This window comes from Alexandromys fortis, unplaced genomic scaffold, assembly GCF_014885135.2.
Source record: "Alexandromys fortis isolate MF-2015 unplaced genomic scaffold, M_Fortis_MF-2015_v1.1 scaffold_65, whole genome shotgun sequence".
In the NCBI taxonomy this organism is placed as follows: domain Eukaryota; kingdom Metazoa; phylum Chordata; class Mammalia; order Rodentia; family Cricetidae; genus Alexandromys; species Alexandromys fortis.
In genome coordinates this window covers 1,587,578-1,604,201 of record NW_026067986.1, presented here as the reverse complement: position 1 = coordinate 1,604,201, position 16,624 = coordinate 1,587,578, and the positions used below count along the sequence as shown (strand labels likewise).

The following is a 16,624-nucleotide window of genomic DNA, read 5'->3' as shown; positions in this document are numbered from 1 at the left end:
CTAGTCTCAGGCTTTGGCCACCTGAGCAGCATCAGGTGTGGGTTCCGTCTCATGGAGTGAACCTTAATTCTAGTCAGATAATGGGTGGTTACTCCCACAACGATTGTGCCACTATGATACCAGCGTATTTCACAGGCAGGTCACCTTCGCAGATTGCAGGGGTTGTAGCTGGGGTGGTGTTTACTTTTCCTCCTTTGGTGGCAGGCAGGGTACCTTCAAGTACCATGATCACCAGTCAGTAGGAGCAAAGCCGCTGTGTAAGCACCAACTTGCCTTCTCCGTGTTCAGTGAGTTACGTGGGTGTTATCTTCAGCTGTGAGTCCTTACCATTAGCTTGTGGAAAGCAACTGATAACCTTGGCATTAGCCTGGGTTGTTTGGGGGTTTCATGGGCCTCTCTGGCCAACCACTCGACCAGATGTAACCCATTCCTGGCATTGAAGGTTCCGTTTGGTATTAAGAGATGTCTACTCAGGGCTTTGTTTCACACATTGCTTCATGATTCTATTTAGATTCCTTTCATGGATGAGTATATTTTAAGAATCTTCTACTGTATCAGGGTTGCCAAATTTCCCTTCATTTTAGCTGTCCCTCTCCTATTCCCTGCTTGACCTCCACCAACCCCCCTCTTGTTTTATTTTTTCAAGCACCCTTACTTCCTCTTGTTCCCCAATGGTCTCATGAAAGTTGACCTTAGGTCTCTGCGAGATCTCTGACCTGAGCTTTGAACCCCCACAGGGTGCTCCACAGATCACTTAAGACCCTGGGATGGTAAAAAAAAACACAGGGATGTTTGGAGTGGTGTGCGAGATAGTGTCTGGTTGACTTACAACTCGGGTGTTCATCTCTGTGTCTTAATAGTAACTGGCTTAGTGGTGAGTTCTGTAGAGTTGTATGTTATAGGTTGGGTCTGGTAAAAGATAATATTATACAGCAAAAGCAACAGCAGACATTTATTTTTAATTAGTTGGGCAAATACTATGCGAACACGATCTAGGTCCTGTTTGTCACCATAGACTCCCAGCATGTCACATTCTAGTATAATTTCACTAGTCAAGCAATTTTCCCTTTCTGTGCTTTATTTATTGATCAAATTTCAATGATACTGGTGCCCCCCTTGGAATACTGAAGGGGCACGCATGTGGGAACAGCGCTCTGGAACAATGCCTGGCACTCTCTGAATTCATGATAAACGCCAGCTATTGTTGCTAAATATCACCGTCATGTGCTAGGTGTGTTGAATGCGTGGCACGCTTTGCTTATCATCCAGTCAAACACTTGGTGAGAAAGCTATTATTATCCCCAGTTTGCTGCCGAGTAAACAGAGACGCGGAGAGATGAGTCTGCCTACCCAAGGTTAAATTAAGTCATGTGTGAGGACCAACTTATTATCTGCCAGACTCAAGATTCTGTATTAGCAAGGGGTGATGTTCCTAAGGGGTGGTGGCGTTGCTAGTGGGAGACCAACCAGTCTGACCTTCCAAATTCATTTTCTTTCTAGAATACTCCAAACCCTGAGCTGCTTTCCGGATCATCTCTGTGGATTCCCAGGTAAGAAGAGATGGTCCCTTCTTTCTCCATGACATCCTTTAACTCGCCGCTAAATCCTGGAGACCAGTCACAGCTGTAGGAGTCTTAGCTCCCTCTTAAGGTTTCAGACCAGAGTTGCCATTGAAGTACAAGGACCGAGGCAGTCCAGTGGGGGCCCTGTGGCCGAGCGATCTGAGCCACTTCTGTTCCGCCCACATTTCCCTTCCCATCTATATCACCCTTCCCACCCACATCCCCCTCCAAGCTACATGGTTTCCATGGTTATTGTTAGAATAGCATCATGTAAAATACTTAGGAGTACCGCAAAAAGAAAACGAAAACAAGGTCATTTATAGACATCCCTGTGATTTAGAAGGGAGTTAAGAGCACTGGACTCCAGACTGCCTGGCTGTTCCACCCTTGCAGTGGCAGCCACTCTTGCCCTTGTCACTGCTTCGGAAGACTGTCCCCAATGAGTCTGGAAGCTGGACTCTCAGTTGTCCTTAGTCAGCATGGACTGAGACCTCATGAAAGACCTGGGCCTCCAAGTTAAAACAGCCTGGCGTTGGGCTGGAGAGATGGCTCAGTGGTTAAGAGTGCTGGCTGCTCTTCCAGAGGTCCTGAGTTCAATTCCCAGCAACCACATGGTGGCTCACAACCATCTGTAATGAGATCTGTGGCCCTCTTCTGGCATGCAGGCATACATGGGGGCAGAATGTTGTATACATAATAAATAAATAAATCTTTTAAAAAAAAAAAAAAACAGCCTGGCGTTGCCACCAGTTTCTGCTGCCCAATCATGGCATGGCCTTAGTTCTCATTTACTTACCTCTCTGAGCCTCCGGTTTCCACTAGTAAATGGAGAGCCTACATTCACGCCACCCTGAACGTGCCTGATCTCATCCGAGCTAGGATCATCGCGGTCAGCTTTCGAAGCCCTGGCTCACTCAAGTTCTTTTTTGTAAAAGAAACTGACCTCCAAGAAAATCTGTATTGTTGCCAGGTGTGGTGGGGCATGCCCGTAATCTCTGTGCTGCAGAGGTGTGGGGGGGGGTGTCAGCTAGGGCTAAGGCACGAGATCCTGCCTCAAACAACAAACAAACAAACACAAGAAAAATATAACTGTTTCCATCATTGTCGGTCAAGTATGAATGGTTAGGTTAGAAGCCATTGTGGACAGAAAGCGTGTTGTTGTTTCGGGTTCAGCTTACGTTGTCTGAAATTCCCCAACATTCTGATTTCCACGTGAAAAGATTTCTGGTCTTGAAATTCAAAATAAAAACCACCAATTCCACATTGATACAGTCCAGATGAACCGAGCCGTGGTGCCACTTGGGTTTCCCATTGATGCTTAAACTTGATTCTTTTTCCATAAACCCGAAACTTCAGTAAGAAGACGCTAACTCTGAAAAGAGCCGTTGACGCGGGTGGGAGTCGGTCCTAATGCTGCTTGCACGGATGGGATTTTTGACTTCCTTGTGCTTGAGTCCCCTTAGAAGTCTTTTATATTTACTGAAAGAGAATTCTCATAGTACAACTTGAATGAACTATCTCCGTGTCTGTACGTGTGCACGTTGTGTGTGAGCGTAGGTCCTCCCTCCCTTCCCTCTCCCTCCTTCCCTCCCCTTCTCTTCTCCCCCTTCTCTGTTTAGTTGCCTTTCGCTTGGGCAACCGAAAAGCTATAACGTGAATTCTGGCAGCCTTCTCCCCATCAGACATGCAAGGACACAGTCAATTCCTGTTTCCTTGGAACGAGCACCCGATAATCAGAAGCGCTGATTATCCCGCTGGAAGGCAGCGGCCTCGTGGAAAGATGTACCAGATGAAAACAATTCTGATCATATTTCCGTCAGGAGGCTGAGACGCCTCCAGCTGTCTGCCAGTAATCCCATTAGAGGTGGCACGGGGAAGTGCTTCGGCCCGAAGAGATCGCTCCGATCTCACGTTGGAGCGCTGTTTCTCCTGACGGTTTGCCCCAGAACTGGGGCATGAGACGTCCCTTCTGGAACCAGTCTTGCCAGTTGGTGGCTGTCTAAAACATATGGCACATGAACACACTTAAGGAATTTTCTAATTACAGCTCAAATGCTCTGCTTTTATCTTTTTATGCCTGCACTGCAGACATCACTGATTGAAATGATTTCTCTCTCAGCATAATCCTATTGCCAGCAGTTGCAGAATGACCGGGACGGTGGTAAATGAGAAGCAGATTAACTGAAGAGTTGTCCGAATTCAATTAGGAAGAGGTCTTTCCCTTGTGGACGCTTAAGCCATCTAAATCCATTTTAATTGCCAGCCGTGGTACTTATCTGACCACGTTTATTTTGGAAACAAACACCAACGCTGGATTTAGACCCATGTTCCAGATCTTCGAGTCCTAATGACTAATTTGGGTACCCGTTGGATCCCTTAATTCATTTCTTAATTAGTTCTCCCAGAATCAGAGGGGTTGCCTAGTTACAGTCTTCGTCACAGCTTTCTCATAAAACCAGAACAAATGTCTGCAGAACCTCCCGTGGTTCGCATACCATTCCCGGACCTTGAAAACCTGTTGTTATCAAAACAACAATAAGGAAGCCATCAACAATGACACTAACATTTTTTGTAAGGTAGTAATGCATAGCACTACAGTCTAAGGTTCAGAGCAGTATGGCTTTCTAAAAATATTTATTTATATGTATAGGAGTGCTTTGCCTGCATGCATGTATGTGTACCCTGTGTGTGTTTCTGAGGGAGGGCAGAAGGAGGTGTTGGTTCCCCCAGTGTTATCGACCGTTCTGAGCCGCCATGTGGGTGGGTGCTGGGAACTGAATCTGATAGCACCCCACCCAGCCTGAGGCATGGCTTTTGAGTCGCGGATGTGGGAACTTAAGTTACTTTCCCGTGTCTTATAAGATGGAAGGAATGACAATATCGTCTTCAATAAATCCCGTTATCATACTAATGTATCAAAGGAAACGTATGTGAACAGTATATGGAAAGTCCCCCGTACAGGAAGGGACGTGAGTTGCTAAGTTTGTTACCAAGGAGCCAGTCACAACTGGCAGACACATGTAGTTGGTGCCACACCATTGTCGGTTGGGTCCCGTTTCTACACTCGAGTTACAGAATATTCTCCACAGTAATGAAAACATCGAAAGCTTGGAAGCTGGGTTTAATCCTTTTAAAAATTAGTCTTTATGATTTGTGCTCGCGTTCTTTAGTTCACCTGCGGAATCAAAACCTCTTACTGTACAGCCATGTTCAGTGCTAACATGGAACACTTTGGCTGCAGAATTGCCTTAAATTTTGAGAGAACGTTCTCTTCTCTCGGTATAGGCAACACTGGCTCTATCAAAAAGAAAAATACTCAGGGAAAAAAAATAGGGAGGCTTGAGAGATTGATTTACGGGGAAGCAGCTTCAATAAATCTACTGGGAAAATCACAGATTGGAAGAACACGTTAAGATGTGTCGAATGTCGTAGCTTATATTTGGCGAATGTGCAGGAATTAAAGTCCGCAGAAAGATAAATCTAGAAATTCAATGGCATTTCTTCAAAGCCGTAGAAGAACTAGTTAATACCAAAACTGATCGGCACGAAACACATTGGAATTAATTTCCTTGAGATTCCACTTAAGAGCTTTTAAACGACCCGCCCCCACATGTGTGTTCTGGAGAAGTATATGTTCAAGTGTGTCCAGAGACACGTGTCAACGGTGTGATCCTGTGTTGAAATACTGGGTTGCCATGGAAGAACCAACAATAGCTATGAAATGAGCTACCGACAGACATGATGTCGAAAGAAGATACTAAAGAGTGTTGCTGCATAGAACATCACTACGTTCATGTGAAGTATGCAGACAGATAAGGCTGAACTGTTACCCAAGTAAGCATGCATCAGTGCAAAAACTCTGAAGAGAAACCCAAATCAAAGCAGCCAGACATATGGGACATGATTGTTAATCTAGCAGAGACCGGCACGCCCTGGAGCTGGCTGTTTAGCAAGTCTAGCTTATCTGGAGAGCTCCAGGTCAATTAGAGACCGTCTTTTAAAAAATGATGGCCTGTGTGTCCTCTAAGGTGTCACTGTTGTTGAAATTAAGCAACGTGACTTTCGGGCGCTCGGGTTCAAGGTTCCCTGGTTTAAAGCCTCTCAAGAGGGAATTTAATTGATTCCGCTCAGGTTGATTGGCTCCCATTTAACCTGCCAGCCTCCGCCATGGGACATCATCCCACTGTGAGAATGTGAGGCTTGCTTGGAGTTCTCACCCGGCACATCTTGGCCGTCTTAGAAATATCCAGGATGCCTGTGACCTTAGTCCTACATCCCACAGCTGGTACTGATGCTACTGGTGTTTCACGGTTGCTAATGACTCAACTTTCTTTAGAGAAATTTAGTAAACAGTAAAGAAATAAGCACAGATGCGTTGGCGTTACGTCATGTGTCACGTAACTGAGTCTGGGCGCCTCGTTTTCCTTTCTAAGTGAGCGCTGGGCTTAATGTCACTCAGACTAGTTTCTAGAGGGGCCTTTGGATGTGTCATGGAGCTTCCTGAGCTTAGAATGTGCTTCTAAAGTTTGCTTTCACTTCTGCCTCAAACTTTTCATTGACCTCTTATGAAAAAGGAGGCATTGACCCGAATTCAACATTCCTAATGGGGACAGGCACTTCCTTTACCAACAGCCTGGTTTACCCTAAAACTTCTGCCAAAGGCAAAGAAGATAAAATAGGTCGTAGAGTCTTCTTATGACAGGTGAGTCCTCACACCACGGCCTTGAACAGTTTTCTCTGGTGGACTGCTAAAGTATATTTTACTAACTGGACCCTCCTAAACAGAGGTCTGTAGCGAATAGCCATTCCGGTACATAGCGCCTGCTGTACCAGGACTCAAGCGTTTCCTTGTGCTAACCATAGCAAGAACTGAAGTGCTGAACCTGTGCAGTCTGAAAAATCAGTAAATTTTCCCAAACAAGTCAAAGGTTGTTTTCAAATATTTCCCTTAACAGCGTCTTAAACAGACCTTCGGCGGGGATTTGGGGGTGGGGGTGGGATTCATTATAAGCGTTAAAGAACACAAAAATCACAAAAATTATTTTCAAGTTTGTATACATCTGAAATCGTCGAATTTTGTATTGTTCCGTCTTTGTATAAGCAGAAAATGTCTCTCCGAGGAAACAAATCATGACAGCCATTATTTTACCCAGTTTCCACTTTCCAAAGTGTGGGGAGCTCTGACGTCACCCGTAGCCCTACTTGGTAAACCAGCTCTCTCAATACATGATCAACCCAGAGCCTCACACTGGTTCCAAGAAGGGTGTGCTTGGCGCTTTAAGCCCTGAGCCTTGAAGGGCAGAAGGTCTTATGGGCAGCAGCCCGCCAGAGGCTTGCAGGTGTTCCGACTGAGAGCCCGGTGTTGGCTAATAGATTGTAGTTTTTCAGGTCTGTGATGAGAGGGTTCTGCACCCTGGGTCCTGTCATCCCCGGCATTTGGAGGTTACTTCCGAGGGCAACAAAGCGTCCTCGGAGGCTGACCCCCAAGCTCTAGGCCAGCTGCGGTCAGTACTGAAGGCGTCTTGGGAGCTTTTTTTCTACCACTAAGCTTTCGTGGCAGAGGACAGCTGTGAGCAGACAGAGCGCCAGGTAGAGGCCTAATTGCATTCCTTGTTGCTGAGAGGAGGGAAAAAAAAAACAAACTGAAAGTAATGCCTCTTTTCTTTCAAAGAATTACCTCCAAATGAACATATTGGGCCATAAAAAATAGTTTATGAGGCTTGCAAATTTTTCTGAAAAATAAAAGCTCAAAAAAAGTTTTGGGCATTTGTGGCTTACCCAGGACAATCACAAGAGGAGGAGATGTATAGCTCCGCCCTATGACAGCTTGCTCTGCCGACCAATGGCTGGTCTCCCGCCTTCTCTGCGGTCTCTTCAAAGATAAAGCTCTATGACAGCACATGGCATATTCAGCTGTCCCCGAGACAGACCAGCGGGTGACGTTGCTTCCGTTTCATTCTGTTTCCCCAATGCGTCTTGTCTACAGACTGGTCCACAAGAATACTCCACTGATATGTTCATTGGTACAAATGAAGGTATTCAGGTTCACCCGTTGCGTTCTGTGTGTTGGAGATCGGCTTCTCAGTAGATGACTCTGAACTAACTTGAGTGGATTGAGATCATCCAACAACACACGGGGCCAGATGATACAGAAACAGGCAGCCGAGGGAGTAACACGGTAGTCATAGCTAGAGGGGCTGTGGAAGACCCATAGGGGGTTCGGGCTGATTGGAAAGCTCAAGGGGTACCTCTCTGCTTCCCTCCCCTTCCAGAGACAGGTGTCTTCCATATGTGCACCACTAGCCATAGAAAAAACCAGTGGCCAAATGGGGGTAAATGGGCACACATTTATCCCAAAAGCCTGAAGACCTTCGAGGGTGTGCCCTGCTGACTGTGGGTAAGAGGGTTATTTTTGCATCTCAAGGACAAAAGGTTTAATAATATTCGAGTCTGAGACACGCTTCACACACACACACACACACACACACACACACACACACACACACACACACACACAGCCCCCAGCCTGCCGAACCACGTCAACCAGGGAACTGTCCGGTAGGGTTTACGATTTCCTCCTTTCCCTAAATTAAAAGGTGCTGCTGTGAACGGCTGACCCTCCCCACGGCGTGCTATTATCGTATAGAGAGTAAATAAGACCGCAGCTTAATGAAATAACAGTTCATTTTCACTTAATGGAAGTCATTTTCCCCTGGCGCTTTGCTATGGAAATAGGCCACCGTCATATTTTTATTTTGCCATTCCTCATAACCTTGTAGCCCGCTTCCTGTTCCGGCTTTTAAGAGCTTTTTTTTTTTTTTAAGACCCTTCAGGGACCTTCTTTAGTACTTTCCTTGGTAGCATAATTACTCATCTATATCATACCCCTTAGAATGTTTGCAGGGTTGGAGATTCAGAAACTTCCTAATGAGATATGGGTAACAGGCTGTACTGGATGCCACGGTGTTTACACCTGGCTTAGCTGGCATAAATTATATTTAATTAGTCCCCCCCCCACAGAAGTAGATATTTGAAGATAGATTTACTACCAAAACACAGTTTGCTTTTTATGTAAAGTAGTCATAAATAAGAGTCTTTGAGAATTCTGTTTATCTTCGTGCGTGTGGGCTTTTTGCCTGCTTGTGTCTGTCTGTGCCCTGCAGTGTGCCGGATCTCCCGGGACTGGGGTGACGGTTGGTTGCCGGAGTCCTTGACCACTAAGCCATAGCTCCAGTCCGGCATGTAAGTTTCTCAGTCTTATCTGTAGGTTTTAAAACCTTGTCTGGGAGCTGGAGAGATAGGTAGCGAAGTAGTACTTGCCTTGTAAACGTGAAGGACTTGAAATTGAATCCCCAAAAACCCAAATAGAAGCGACCAGATGTGTGCTATATACTTGTTATCCTGGCAGAGACAGGGAAACGCTGGGGCTCTTTGGTCAGCAGGTCTAGCCTATTTGGTGAGCTCTGGTCTAATTAGAGACTCCGCCTTTGAAAAACAAGATGGATGGGGCTCAAGTAATGGCACCCAAGGTTGGCCTCTTGTGTGCACACACACACACACAGGCACACGTGCACACGCCCCCTCCCCCACTCAGATATTCCCCCCTTCTGCATACACAAGAGCTTGCTTATGGTGACAAAGACGATTCTTGGGGACTTAAGTCATAGGCTGTGGGTGTGATTCTGCAGCACAGAGTTTGCCTGGCATGAATGGGTAAGGCCCCAGCTCTGTCCCCAGCACCCCCTGCGCACAAGCCGGAAGGAAAGAAGAGATAATCACAGAAAGAGCTTTGTCCTTTCCAGATGCTCCGTGCAAAATAGCCACGAGGAACAGGAGATGGGAACTCTCCCATATCGATGGAAAACAATCGCGTTATTGATCTTTTTTATCTGTGGCTCGTAGAACGGATGGACCAGTGATGGTCCGTAGCATGTTGCTGTGTTATTGCGTAGAGCTAGATTTCCTTTTTAGCATAGAACCCTGTGGAGAGGTGGCCTGAACGCTCCAACTGGGGACTTTCATATTGCACTTCCCTTTTGAATCTTCCAGGCCACACTTGTTCTTTAGGAGGAAGTATCGTTTCTAGGAAGGAACCTTGAGGGTATGTTAGCCATTTGTCGATGGTTTCTATGAGTCCTGCTATGGCAAGCTGACCCATCACACTGTGAAGAAAATATCACCTGGGTTCTCTCCTGTGGCTCTCTATTGTGATGCGTCTCTCTCTCTCTCTCTCTCTCTTTGTCTCTCTACTATGGCTTGCTCTATCTAGTCTAGCTCTCTCTCCCCTGCGGCCTTCTTGGTTTGGTATTATCTTCAGGTTGGTCCTGGTTTTGCGATTACTTCAGATACCTGCATCTTTTTCTACCCACCTGTGACTCAGTGGGTCTCTGTTTCTCCCTGTCCCCCAGGACCACACCCTTCTCACGCCACCTGTGGTTACCCTCATTGCTCTGAGAAACCAGAAACAAGAAAGCATGTTCTCTAAGCTGCTGCCGCCGACTTCCCAGCCTCACTTGTTCCCTGGTGAAGGTGCTCTTTCCCACAGGGAGAGCTGCCCGCTGCTCTGCAGTCCCCTCACAAACACCTCATTGTGCCAGCGAGGAAACAGCCGTGGGAAACACACGGTGACAGTCACCAGTATTACTTCCATTTAGTGTGGCCTTTTATTGTGCCTGGAAATGACTACAAGCACTTAAATTGCACACAGGTATTTTTGTGGAAACAGAAACTAAATCGGGTTCTGGCAGGAAGCCACACTTGAACCCTTCGCCCTCGCTCTTCCTTTTTTGGGTCATTATATCCGACTAGCGGTTCTCTTTTTAGCACGTATTCTGCTTTTGTGGAAGTAGATAATCTGTGCCCTGATAAAATTATGAATCACAGGAGCTGCATCATGATTAAAGATAAGGATTCCCCCTATGGTTGTGAAATATTCAGCTCTGGGGAGGAGTCTTGCTGATACTTCTTAGGAGTTTACGTGCAGACTCTTGAATCGCTGACTGGTTTGATTGTGTACCACGGCTGACTCAATGCTTGAACATAGTCCATACTCATGAAGCAGCCCCGTGGGTGGACAGGATGAGGGGTTTTTCTGTTTTATAGGGGTAGGGATGAGCAGAGGCGTAGTGGGTTTCAGTGACTTCTATAGGATCTTTCTGTGAGCAGAGGCTGAAGTTACACCCAGGCCAACGAGCTTCAGTGTCTTCTTCTGTTGTCGATGTTCCTGTGTGAAAAAAAAAAAAAAAAAGAGTTCTAGGGCCATGTTGACCTCTAGCTGGCTGAGGATAGCCTTGAACTCCTGATCTTCCAACCTGTGCCTTCCAAGTGCTGAGGTGTTGAGTATGTGCCCACATTCTTAACCTCTGCGCTGAACTTCCTAAATGATTCTCCTAAGAGAGAAGACAAGAATACCTACTAAACTGTGAGAATCAGTAAAGCAGCTGAAAATAGTTCAGTAGGCCAGGAAGGGTTAAGATTCAGAGTTGATGTTTGGTCTGACTATCAACATGTTATTTTGTAGTGGAGAAGTTCTGTTGTATCTGACCCTTGCTATTTGAACATACTGCTAAATCAGATAAAATAAAAACAAAGACCTATTTACTTAAAGATTGGCTTTAAATTGCAAAAGACATGCGATTTCATCACGAGAATGATCCCTTTTTCCCAAAACAGTGGCATTTGAAAGCGTTCAGACAGCAGAACTGTCACATATGTGCCCCGCCAAACAAGTTCAATGCCATAGCTTCCTGTTAATCCCATCCCCATTAGTGGAGCAGTGAGCCTTTATTCTTGTTCTTAAATCGTGCAGAGTAAATTTTCTTCTGAGTATCCGTTTGCCATAGACCATGGACTTAGCTGTCCTTCAGGGTGTCGTACAGGGTTTGGGACCATGTCCCTGACTGCAGGCATGAAGCATTCAACGAGCAGAGGTACTGGACAAGGGTTAGGCCAGTGGAAGAATGCGGGGTAAAAAATTCAAAGATGGGCATCTGCAAAGGCTACCAACCAGCCGTCATCATCATCATCATCATCGTCATCACCATCATCTTTCTCCAGCATCCAAAATGTGGAACAAGAAACCAGAGCCAGCATTGCAGAAAGGTCTGGTTGGTTTTGGAAGAGCCAGGTGGCCTGGGAGGAAAAAGAGTGAACCAAGGAAGCAGAAACACAGGAGAGTGGCTGCTTCCTTGCCCCTGACTTCCCAGAGAGCAAAGGGGATCTGCCTTCCCTGGAGCGGGGCGGTGGGGGGTGGAGGGGCTCCTCCCTGTGTCCTCTTCACTTGCAGACTATGGGGCATCTGAGCTATTGCAGTGCCTTTGGGGAACTGAATAGCCCAGAGGCTCAACTTTGTGTGATTTTTTTTTTTTAGTGCTTTTATGCACCCGAGGAACTGTGCTCTGTTTTCTTTCTTTCTTTCTTTCTTTCTTTCTTTCTTTCTTTCTTTCTTTCTATATATATATATATATATATTAATAGAACTGGTACCTAAAATCGCTGCCTGTTTGGCAGGTTTTCCAAGCAGGGTTTGCAATCATAATGAGTTCTTCCCCACCCTTTCTTTTTCTTCTCTGGTTAAGAACAATATCCTTGCCATTCAGTATCCAAATATAGCAAGCAGTTATGATAGAAGAATGTCCTTACACCAGGAAAAGAGTCCCATTTAGAAAACACACTTAGAAAGGGAAGCTGCTGCAAGTCATGTTTGGAACCAGGTAGAATCAAATGAATAAACATGAAACTAGACGGGAAGGTGTGGTCTGATCAGACATTCTACTCTCTCTAGTTCTACGAGTGTTTGCTGACTTTTGCTTCAATCTCAGACGTCATTTCTATCACTTCGTTAGAATTCCAAGCCGAAAACTAGTTCTGGCCTCTAGTTGGGAGTGCAAACTTGGATGAAAATTTTGGAGCTGATGTGTGCAATCCGAGCCCGTCAGTAATAGAGCTAAGGGATTTTCTGCTTAAAATGTCATTTAAAATGGGTCTGGGGAGATGTTTCACTCGGAAAAGGGGTTACCCCACAAGTCTGATGATCTGAGGTCAATCCCCAGCCCCCACGCAGGAGCTGTGCATGGAGACATGCCCCTGCCTCCAGCTCTGGGGAGGCAGAAAGAAGAATCCCTGGGGCTTGCTAGCTACCAGGCTAGATGAGTCGGTACCACGTTCAGTGAGATGCTTTAGCTCAGAAAATAAGGTAGAACAGTGGTTGAAGTGACATCTGGTCTCTGTGTGTGCACACACACACACGCACGTGAGCACACATGCACACACATACGTGTGCATGCATACACACAGAGAGAAAATATGAACGAATGAGAATATGTACTGGTTAGTGTACAAGAAAAGCATTCAGTCAAGGGGGTGGAAGATAGCATCAAATCCCAAAGAAAGAGCGCAATACAATTGCACTGTTAATTTCCCTTTATCTATGAAAAATATACTTTAATAGATGCTCCAAACCATGGATAATGCCAATCCCTATGGACATTGATTCTTCTCTTCAATAAAATTCAGTTTATAAATTAGACATTATGAGAGATTCTTAACAACAGTTAATAGCAAAAAAATATTTTTAAGTAATTTTGTTTTACTATTTTGTGTGTATTGGTGTTTTATCTGCTTATATGTCTGTACACCACATGCATACAGTGCTCCCAGATGCCAGCATAGGGCATCAAATCCCTTGGGACTGGAGTTATAAATGGTTATGGGCTGTCATGGGGTCTGGCCCAGGTCCTCTGGAAGAGCAACCAGTGCTCTTAACCTCTGAGCCATCCTTCCAGCCCTGCCTCCAAAAGAGCAATCTTCTGACATGCAGCAATAAGTTGTTCTCCCTCCCAGAATATCTTATTGTTCTGTGTGCATCGTTCTTAGGATGTGAAGTGGCATTGTCTCTTTGATGAGGGGAGGAGAGGAGAAGGTGGAGGCACTGTGACCTAGCGTTAGGGTCCTGTCTGAGGGTGACGGGGACCCTGGTGCCGCAGTATCACCTGGTTAATCTAATAAACGAGATCCACAGCTAGCAAGTGATTGACCGTAGGGTGGCATTTGCAGCACGAAGGAATGCCTGGGACAAAGGAACGACTGGCATCCTCAGCCACCGGGGCAGGGCGTTGCAAGATACGGTCGCCACACTCAGGGCGGCGTGATGGTCAGACTGTTATGGATTGTCTGCTGCCGGGAGTTTTGTTTTAAAATTTCTGGAACGTGGCTAACCATGAGTGAGTGAAACTGGGGCCAAAGAAGACGATGTCATCCGTGAGTTGTGGCTAGAGAGAGAGTAGAGAGAGCATGGAATGGTATCCTGTCACCTGTTCCGCTGCAGTTAGCATCCCATTCCTTCGGGGAGCTCGGCACCTCTATGACTTTCCCACCAATCCCAGCCTGCCTCTATAGTTTTCCCACGTACCTCATGTAAGTTAAGAAGCATGACTCGCTTTCTAAAAGGCAGTCTGACAGTATGTCCTTTTCCCTTCCTGCTTTAAATTAGGTTTATAGTCACAAGCATTGTATTTCCAGGCATTCAAGCTAATGAAAGAATTGAGGATTATGCAAAGGTGTTGACCACAAAGATTGGCTAGAACACTGTTTACAAAATGGTAAATAGCAAATTGTTTAAACAAGATAATAGATTAGGTAAATAGTCATGTTTATCTATGCGTGCTATTTATATAGTACATGTACTATCTGTTATATATAATATACAAATGATATAGATACAATAGTGTCACACATATAGTGTGTATGGTAGTTTGAATGTAATATTATAATATTATTATATACTTACAATTATATTATATTATTATATTATAATTATATATATATTATTATATAATAACAATTACATAATTGTTATATAATTATTATATTATATAATATAATATTATAGGGAGTGGCGCTATCAGGAGGTGTGTGTTTGTTGGAGTAGATGTGGCCTTGTTGGAGGAAGTGTGTCACTGTGGGGGCGGGCTTTGAGGTTTCTTATGCTTAGGATACTGCCTCATGTATCAGTTGACTTCCTGTTGCCTGCAAGGTGTAGGACCCTCAGCTACTCCAGCTGCACGTCTGCCTACTCCCCACCATGATGATAGTGGACTGAACCTCTGAAGCTGTAAGCGAGCCACCCCAATGAAATGTTTTCATTTATAGGGTTGCCATGGTCACGGTGTCTTTTCACAGCGATAGAAACCCTAACTAAGATAGTGTACATCATATCCATACATATACCACATTACTGTCATTTGTAAAAATGCTATTTAGGCACCACAGATATACAGCAGGTAAAAAGCAGCAATGAAATGTTTTTAACGTCGTACAGTGTAAATACATCTTCATACACGAATGTACTTGTAAGAAAGGAACACTGAGAGCTTTGTAAGTGATTCACTGGGTGGTAAGATTATCGGAATTTAAAATGTTCTTTTATCTATCTGTGTCTTGATAATTTTTTAATTTGGTATCATTTTCTTAATAAGTAAAAGGTTATAGGCCGAAATGAAAAATAAATTAGCCAAACTTTGTAAAAGGGACCAACTCCAAAATATCTGAGAAAGGATATAGGATGATTTTGAGCTGAGTTTGTTGGTAAATTTTGTTTGTCTCTGAGATAATTACGTCACTCTGATACCCAGGCGAGTGGGCCACGTAAGAAAGATGGCCGTGCCTGATAAATTCAAGGGTTGAATTTGGCCACTTCGGACTCTCTCCCAGTTCTGAAACTGAATGGTGGCGGTGGTCAGAGGTCCTTTATTGTTGCCTCTGTTGCTAGGGTGGAGGAAAGACCATCAGCTGACACTCTGCCCTGTGGAATCCTCTCTCCTGCCTCTTACCTCTGCTGTCCCAGTAAGCCACTGTTTTCTTGTGTGTTTTTCCTTTTCTTGTGTTACACTATGTAATTTCAGAGCAAATCTCATTTTGACAATCTCCGTATCCTCCGATGTATGATGTATCTTTGAGACTCCTGCCGAAAAAATCTTAAAGGCAGAGGTTTCCATTAGTCTCCAATTTTAAAAGCTCTCCTCTGGGCGCTAAATGTCAATTCAGAGAATTCCACATTTGTTATCATTTCTAACCTAACCAATAGAAATCTAAGCCATAATTTGAAACAGAGTGGTTCCTGCCTGGAGACAGTGGGCTCATAAATAGATGGCTTGATTTATTCCTATCATTTAAGAAGATATTAGGATTTTTTAAACACTTTTGGAACTATTCATCCAGTGTCTAAATTGAATATACAAGATCGGGCTAATGCATGTGTTCTTAGAGCTTGCATTTTTAATTGTAGATAGGATATTTTTAAATTGAATCATAATTTCAGTTGGAGCTACTGTGAAATAAACCAGGTTATTGTCTCGTGAAAGGTTTTACAAATCAAATACGTGTATGTTTAATTAGTCTAATTTATAGATCTGTGAATATGTTACTCTTCCTATCTGTATGTGAAATACCGGCCTGCTGTCTGCAATAAGCTTAGAAAATCTAACCCATACAGGCATACAGGCACAGAGGAAGCCACTTACAGCAGTCTGTTAGTGAAAAAAAAAAAAAAAAAACCTTAGTCTGTGGAGTAAAAGTATGCAGCAGAAGGCCTGCTTGCTTGCCCCTCCCTGGCGGTGAGCGGCGGTCAGTACAGAAACCATCAGGTGATGTCTTACAGGAAACATCTTCAGTGAGAGCTGGCGGGGCTGTATCGTTCTTGACGCGACTTCCTTCTTGTTCCTTTCTGAGCTCTGCATTGTTATGAGGTGACTGAGCCAGCTTAAATCCCATCGTCCAAGAGTAATGGTCAAGAAAGAGGAAGCTCGTTTTCCTCACAATTTAAGCAGTTTTCTACTTGTTTGTTGCCTGATTACTCATTGGGGCTGCATTCACCCATAACCAAGACACATGGAGTGGTGAGCTCCCCTGGGTCGGGTTGCGGGGGCCCTGATTGCTGGTAACTTCACTGGATCTCCCAAAGGGCATGGTACTTCTTTGGCTAGTGGAAGTTATACTGATGTATACTTTTACCAAGCCACAAATACTCTCTCACCAAGTTGCCAGTGTCTTCAATTATTGTAGTC

General features: G+C 44.7%; 1 protein-coding gene across 4 annotated transcripts in view; it reads left to right on the top strand.

Moving 5' to 3' along the window:
* Positions 1-16,624, top strand: part of Spats2l (spermatogenesis associated serine rich 2 like) — a 151,219-nt gene that overhangs the window by 24,364 nt on the left and 110,231 nt on the right. For all 4 annotated transcript variants that reach the window (XM_050159296.1, XM_050159295.1, XM_050159300.1 and 1 more), the window contains exon 2: positions 1,501-1,550. In XM_050159296.1, coding sequence (XP_050015253.1) covers positions 1,501-1,550 — 50 coding nt within the window. The remainder of the gene's footprint in view (positions 1-1,500; positions 1,551-16,624) is intronic.